The sequence below is a fragment of the Sprattus sprattus genome, assembly GCF_963457725.1.
Source record: "Sprattus sprattus genome assembly, chromosome: 19".
Classification (NCBI taxonomy): Eukaryota; Metazoa; Chordata; class Actinopteri; order Clupeiformes; family Clupeidae; genus Sprattus; species Sprattus sprattus.
The window spans coordinates 27,370,062-27,377,985 of NC_137917.1; the positions used below are offsets into that span (position 1 = coordinate 27,370,062).

The following is a 7,924-nucleotide window of genomic DNA, read 5'->3' on the forward strand; positions in this document are numbered from 1 at the left end:
AACTTGGAGGAAGCATCCCACTCTAAGGTATGGGATGTCGTTTTGGTTGAAATTTTCTTTTCATCATGATATAACGGATTGTTAATCACATGCCATTGTTGTCTATCGGAAACGAGCCATAAAAAAACAAGAAGCAGTAACGTGGATGTTGTAACGTATGCAGTAGCAGGGAAGCACGTTTTGAAGCTATTCTCGCTAACATTAGTGCTATCGGTTTTAGAGCTAATTTAAGTCACTGTGCATGACCGTTTTATATAGTATCAGAAGAAACACAAGAATCAGTTGTAGGCCTAGGGGGTTATATCAGAGTTATCTGCTATTATAATCAACCTTATACTAAAACAATACCAACGTCCAAAACAGGGCAATGAGTTCGGATGACTCCAACCCCGCTGCAAGTCCCACCCCATGCCAAGATATTCAAGGGGATGGACGTTGGATGTGCATGGTGTGTTTCACGGTCGCTGTCTCTTCTCTCTCACATATTACAAATAACGTCATGTCATGATGCAATTGTCTTCACACTTCACATCGTAATATAGCCTTTGTCCTAATTCTCACAGCACAACCGCTTTGTGACAGACAGCAAAGGGAAGGAACCTGATGTTCTCTTTGTCGGAGACTCCCTCGTACAGCTCTTGCACGAATTTGAGGTGATTTACAGTAGATGCCAGATAATGCCTCCCCAACTGTTACATTGCGGGACACACTAGCCTATTTGACTGCTTCCTGTTCTCAGATGAGCGAAATCAGATGGAATTGTCCGTGTGTATTTTTGTTAGGTCTGGAGGAAACTGTTTTCCCCACTCCATGCTTTGAATTTTGGAATTGGTGGAGATGCTACGCAGCACGTACTGTGGAGGCTCGGCAATGGCGAGCTTGACCACATCAGTCCAAAGGTAACTAGGCCTGTACACTTAGGCATTCTGTTTCTGCTCCTCTTTCAGGGACTACTGTAGGAGCGCTAATAAGCTCACAAAACATTATGTGATCGTTACATCTCTCCTTCTCAGTTCTCCCTCTTGTTTATGTGTTTATATCACTACAGCTGTGGTTGCCAACGGCTACACATGCACATTCCCTCATAATTTCCATTTCTTTGTCTCTCTTAGGTCGTGGTATTATGGGTAGGGACAAATAATCATGGCCTCAGCCCGCATCAAATCTGTGGTGGCATCATGGCAATCGTGAAATTGATCAACCAGAAGCTCTCCCATGCTCATACTCTTGTGCTTGTGAGTGCCTGTTGTCCTGTTCTCTCAAATCAAGTCAAAGTGTTTATTGTTGCATGCACCAAATTGCTTTAGCACAGCAAAATTCTTGAGTAAGACTTGGCCAGCATCATCATCTACGCAGTAATCTCCCTGTGAGACCAGGCTGAAGACATATTCCCTAATGCTAATAACTGATATTGCAGGGACATAGCCAGCTTACCATAGGTAACCAGGTTTTTTCTTAACATTGAGGTGGATCGTTTTAATCAGGTAGGGTTTGAAATGTAAAACTACATGTGGGAGAAGAGAAAGAAACACCTTCATTAATTTGGGAGTTGGGCGATAGGGGGTGGACATTTTTTCTGAGAAAAGCTGTTCATGTGTAAAAGTTTCAAGTGGTTGTGCCTGATCAGAGTCTCTGTGCTCAACAGGGTTTGCTGCCCCGAGGCAAGAACCCCAACCCGCTGCGGGAGCGAAACGCTGAGGTGAACGAGTTGGTCCAGAGCGAGGTGGCCGCCCTCGCGCACGCCTCGTACCTGAACGTGGACCCCGGCTTCGTGCACAACGACGGAACCATCTGGCACCAGGACCTGTACGACTACCTGCACCTGACGCCACAGGCCTACCAGAAGGTGTGCGAACCTCTCCATGATCGCATCAAGGCCCTGTTGGACCAGCCAGCCGAGAACCAAGTGTCCTGAGCAGGACCCCCCCCTCACCTGCTCACAGGGGCGTAAACGCAAGCTGTAATATGACCATTCGCCTGAATTGACTGACGTAGCTGACTCCCTGTAAAACCCTCTAATAGCTGTGCCTACTAAAGCCTTCTTAAAGACTATAATATCATGTAAAGATAGAATAATCCAGGCTGTATACTGTGTAAAAGTGTCTCATTCAGTTTTCAGTGCTTATGTTTCCAGTGCTATTGCTATTGTAAACACATTAGATTCAGCATTAGCCTATTATCCTTGCATCTATCTGACATATCGGTACCGACCTTGTGGATATTAGGCCAGTGAGCCATAACATTCATAGATTTGAATTTGAATTGGGCGGTTTGTACAGGAGCAAGTATTTGTTAGGAACCTGTCGTCATGTATCTCGCCATAAGAACCCTGCTCCAGTGAGGTAATGGTCTGCTTATAAATCAGGCTGCTAGATTGGGACTGACTGGACCGTGACTAACTACTACTTATTCACCATGACTGACTTCCTAAACCTTCAGTTCCCAGGGACTGTTCAAAAAGAAATGTTAGAGCGACCCTGTGTCTCGCTGGAAGCTTGCTTTTGACACAGAACCAATACTTTCAGCCACACTATGATGGTGATGTTGTGAATATGCTTTTGCTTCTGCTGGCGTTTGCTGGATTTGTTTGGACCAAGCTGTTATGTTTCTGTTACTGTTTTGGTGTCTCTTTTTTTTTTTGTCAGGTGTCAACATTCATTTTTCAACTGTATCGTTGCTGAACTCAATATAATATACAAAAATGAACTACTGTAGCCACTGACTCTCTAACTGTATCCTCAAATAACTGCTGCTCTGTCACATGACCTCTTAAGGGCAATTTATACTTCGGTAGACGACACTTTTGAAAAAGTCGCCGACACAAATTATGTCATGGACGACACTTTAAACCGTCGTTTTGAAGTGTCGGCCACATGGAGAAATTTCCACTGGCGTTATTCCACCATTCCCCTGTCCAAAGGTCGAACTCAGCTTCATGCCAAATGCAGGACTGGAACAGAGCAGCCCCACTAGAACGATGCGGGCAGTTCCCCATCATTTGATGAGACAGACAAATAGTGTCTGGAGCTTCTGTCTCATCAAATGATGGGGAAACTGCCCGCATCGTTCTAGTGTGGCTGTGTAGGGATGTTCCAGTCCTGCATTTGGCATGAAGCTTCACATTGGTGAAATGTCCGGAAGATAGCAATCAGACAGATGGGGTGCGGAACATGTACGGGCAGGAGGCAGAAGGTATGTAGGTGTATGCATATATTTAATAACTGTGCTGAGGCCGACCATTGGACTGGGAAATGGTGGAATATGCACAAAAGCACGGGCATAATAACATTGTGTAACCCTGTGACTATCAAAGCGAAGCTATTCATCTCACTGTTCATGAAACATGATCCTGAGGGCAATGAAAAGGATTCCCAAAAGATATAGTCAGAGGGAAATCTGATCCATTGGACTGGAGGAGCAAAAGGACGAGGGGACATGCTCTGTCTCACCAGTGTGTAGCAGGGCATTAAAAACCATAATATTGGCTTCCTCCACAGAAACGTTACGGGCAACAAAACTTCTGAAACTTTTTAAATGCAGCAAAGATGACATTGGTATGGTCCATGGCAACCACGACAGCAGGGTAGGGGTAGGTAAGCAGCCACCATGCCAAATCTTGTTATGAAAACAAAAGTTGTGAAAGATTTGATAGTGATATCTGATATCTATCAGACTCCGAGCACAGCTGTATCTGGACCACACAAAGAGAACACCTGAAAGAGGAGGGGAACACACAGGAACGTTACACACACATATTTATATCTTGTACATGAATTTGGGTAATCTAGTTAATTCACTGCTTATTTTTAGAGGATTTAGGGCATTGTTTTATTTAAATAGAACAGAGAAGCTGGGTGTCAGAGGCAAGAATACATTTTTTCCATAAAAATGGTTATTACTTGAACAACATTTTATAAAGTGTTTTACATTTTTGAAAGATTTTAAAGTAAGAGTTTGGTTATCAGAATGAACAACAAGATGCTACTATATGGTTAGTAAGATTCTGAGTAGGAATAGTCCAACAACTGGTATTGCTCAACAAGAGATAGGGTGACTGAGCAGAGAGGGCTGTGGCAGGAGTTTTCTTATTTTTGCCATCTCCTCATACCATGACGGAGCTGGAAGGAGAAAGAGGGAGCTGGGGGGGGGGGGGGGGGGTTAGTTGCCAGGACAACTCTCCTCCATCACTCTGATATGGGTCAAGATACTTTAACATTTCCTTCAGGATCTTACAGAACTCCTGAACTGTGTTCTCAATCCCTTAATTTATCATTCTTCACCTCAGAAAGAGCATACAGTCACGTAAAGTTTTGGATACCAGGAGCAAGTCTGAGCTGAGTTCGATTTGGCCAATGAACCACGTCCGTCATGAGGCTCCTATAAAATCCTCTGGTGAAATCCACTGCTGACAGACGCTAACAACTTACTGCACTGTCTGTGTGGCTGAAATAACTTAGTTTCCTTAGGTAGTGCTTCTGTTTGGTTCACACTCTTTGGACACAGCAATTTTTGTTGGGGAATTTATGCAACAATCCCGTCTGAACTTCAAGATGAAACGAAGAATGATGATACTGCTCATGTGTGTGCTGATGAGTCTGGAACCTGCCCAAGGTACTACTTTAAGAGCGGTCTTTTGCCATGATATGACGTAAAAAGATAGTATTATATATTTGTGTACATATATTTACAGATGGAATAGGCTTTTTTCTGCACTATTGATTAATTGTATTTTGTGAAGGATTCCCAGATTCCGAGGCTATGGTGCCAGGTGATGGATATGCTGTAGGACAGGCTCACAGTCCAAGTAATACATACTTTTACAAATCTTCATATCTGTTATACTGTATGTAGTAAAAAATAAAGTAGGAAGAAGGAATACAAAAGCGAATATTACTTTAAGTGGCTTTGATCTAATGTGTGTCACTGTATTTTGTCTCAGCAGTCACATCTGATGAGAAACTGGTGGAAGTCAGTGGTGAAGGTCTAAAGTCTCATCGAAACCCATGTGACTGCATTAGTGAGTATAAAACAATATAATGTTGTATGTATGAAGTTACTTTTGTAATGCTTACATATGACGATGCAATGATTTTGGGAGAAGATGAGAAATGACTAGTGTTTGTAATTATTCATTCATGACTCGTGAAAGTTTTTCTCCTAGATTTTTTTGGGGGAAATGAACTATAAGAAACTGACCGTATTTTTCTTACTTACTCTCTTAAGCAAATTTAGATGCATACTGTTTAGTGTGTCTCACAAGAACTCCCAAAATGAGCCAGTGCATTACTCCAAAAATAGAAGATTTCAGCATTTTGTAAAACAAAGAAATGTTCTATGCCAAGTCTTTGGTCTCCATGGCTTTTAAAAATGTATCTTTCAGAGCAAAGGAAGGACTTTGTGGACCCAACCTGTCTTTGTAAGCCACCCCCCAAGACAGTTGGTAAAAGTAAGCGACGTGAGTATGTTTTGTATTATGGTTCATTTATCATCTCATATAGGGCCTGTGATCCCCACAGTTTTATGATATTATGCCATTTGTTTTCCAGAGACCAAGAACAGGAAAAGGATTTTGCGTAAACATCGTCATCTGAAAGTCGCAGTCGCACCTGAAAGCCGCAGACGCAGTGTTCCCATCTAATGTTCCTGGAATCCTGTTGCCAACTGGGCATCTGTTATTTCATGAACACAATTGCATTTGTTCTTCTGTGCTCTTGACATTGAGACGGGACCACGACGGCCTGCTATCACTCAAAGCAGTTTTAATATTTCATGTTCATTAACACGTGCATGTGCAGTGTGATGCAGCTTCGTATGTAAAACGTTTTGTTATTTACTTTGATATTAAAACAAAATTCTGAGATTAAAATCTACATGTTTATTTTTTTATTAAGAAGGAAATGAAATGAAGGGTCTACTTATAGTGCTCTCAGCAACAAGTGCCTCATAACAGAAGAACTGTAAACCCCTGATAAATAAGAAAATAAAAGCATAAATAAAGCCCAACTTCACTTTTGAAACTATATTAAAACATATACATTGAATAAAATATATTCTTGATTTTTCTACTGCATTCAAATCCTTAATAATTTAATTATACACATACATTCATTTGTCATGTTAAAGGTACACGTTAGCAACACAGCTCTACTTAACTGACAGAACTCTGAGGCTGTGACTACACTTTAATGATTTTAAATATCATCAGGCACAGGTGGGTAGCCTCATCAATGTCCTTTCTGAACAAAAGAACGAGACAGAGTAGGCAGACAGTGGGAGGTGCAGGTGTGAGGTCTGTATGGTTTTAATAAAAACCAGTTCCCCAGCACAGAGAGGAAAAGAACCAGTAGGACTGTTTTAGTAGAACCTGTTCCCCAGCAGAGAGAGGAAGAGAGCCAGCAGGACTGTGAGAGTCAAGCCAACCTGGGACTGGAGAGGGGTAGCAGCATCGGGATCTGAGAGAGAGACAGAGAAGGAGACAGAGAGAGAGCGAGAGAGAAAGAAAGAGACAGAGAGATAGAGAGAAAGACAGAGACAAAGAGACAGAGAGATAGAGAGAGAGACAGAGATATAGAGAGAGAGACAGAGAGATAGAGAGAGAGATAGAGAGGGAGACAGAAAGAGAGGAATGACAAAACATTAATACAATGTACTGTCAGCAGAGAGAAAATATCGTGCATTGATTGGTTAAAGTTACTTTCACCTAGTGTTGATCTCCACATGAAAGTAACCCATACCCTAAAGTGGGGGTCCCAAACTCAAATTACCCAGGGTCCGATGAGCGTCCAGTCTGGTCATTTGGGGGGCCAGATTTTTACGGTAAATTTTGAGGTGGCCCATTTACATCTATGGAACTTTTATTTTATTTTTAAACTCAGTGGAACTTGGCGGGCCGGATAGAATCACTTGTGGGGCCGGAATTGGCCCGCGGGCCTGAGTTTGAGTCCCCTGCCCTATAGTCTAATTTCAGTGCTGATGATGGGTGCCCCGCCCCTCAATGTCTTATGTTCAGTTCTTATGTTAAGTGCTGATGATGGGTGCTGATGATAGCTGCTGATGATGGGTGCTTACCTGGGAGCTTGAAGGTGGCTCCAGCAGTGGCGTTGGTCAGTGGGTTTGTGGCGATGCAAGTAATTGTGCTGCTGCCTAGTGCAGCGAGGATTGACAGCTTGATCTCACTGGTGGTTCCCACTGGCTTGCCGTCAATCTTCCACACGTATGTACTGGGGGGCTGAGACGCAGCTAAACAGGTGAGAGTGATTGGATTCTCTGCAGTCATGGAGATGTTCACGTGGCTTGGGCCATCTGAAACGAGAAACGGCACATGACTTAAGACCCCCTAGAAGAAACGGTTAGAAAAGAGTATAGGACTGATTCGCTACTGTCATTCCTCATCTTGACTTAGGTCTGCATTGTACACAATAGATTAATAATGGGGAAATGATCGACAATGATCAATGCAATCACTCACAGCTGGCAAGGAGCTTGTAGGCCGTGACATGCTCTCCAACGATGTTTGTGACGATGCACTGGTACAGTCCATCGTTTTCGGTCTCGAGGGGGTTGAAAGACACCATGGTGCTGTCGTCGGAGATGGTTACAGTGCCGCTGGACACCAGAGGCCGGCTGTCCATCCGCCACTGGAGTCTGTTGTATGGCCCATCCACAGCACAGGACAGCGAGAACGCTTTAGAGGCCATAGGGATGACTGGGTTTGGCTTCACTACGACAGAGGTTATGCCCTCTGTGAAAGTAAAGTTCAAAGCAATGTCAATTATGACATTTCTTATACAGGCTAATCGAATTTATGATGAAAATGTAGGATATCTAACAGCACCATGCAGAAAATTCAGTGATGTTTGCAATATATTAAACCATCTGATTTATTTTATATTGATTATATATGATTAGATATTTCATCTGTCAA

The 7,924-nt window shown here is 42.9% G+C and overlaps 1 protein-coding gene across 1 annotated transcript; it reads left to right on the forward strand.

Annotated features, from left to right (window-relative positions):
* On the forward strand, window positions 1-2,628 carry pafah1b3 (platelet-activating factor acetylhydrolase, isoform Ib, gamma subunit). The gene is made up of 6 exons (XM_080858436.1): window positions 1-27; window positions 364-448; window positions 564-653; window positions 783-899; window positions 1,113-1,235; window positions 1,646-2,628. The coding sequence occupies exons 2-6, from the start codon at window positions 368-370 to the stop codon at window positions 1,913-1,915; spliced, it is 681 nt and encodes a 226-aa protein (XP_080714562.1). The 5' UTR covers window positions 1-27; window positions 364-367; the 3' UTR covers window positions 1,916-2,628.
* Window positions 2,629-7,924: the final 5,296 nt, after the last annotated feature.

Bases quoted from the DNA above. Each gene is read 5' to 3' on its own strand.
- pafah1b3 (XM_080858436.1), top strand. From the start codon at position 368: ATGAGTTCGGATGACTCCAACCCCGCTGCAAGTCCCACCCCATGCCAA. The intron at 449-563 runs GTGTGTTTCACG...TAATTCTCACAG, and splicing joins ATGGACGTTGGATGTGCATG to CACAACCGCTTTGTGACAGA. The intron at 900-1,112 runs GTAACTAGGCCT...TGTCTCTCTTAG, and splicing joins TTGACCACATCAGTCCAAAG to GTCGTGGTATTATGGGTAGG.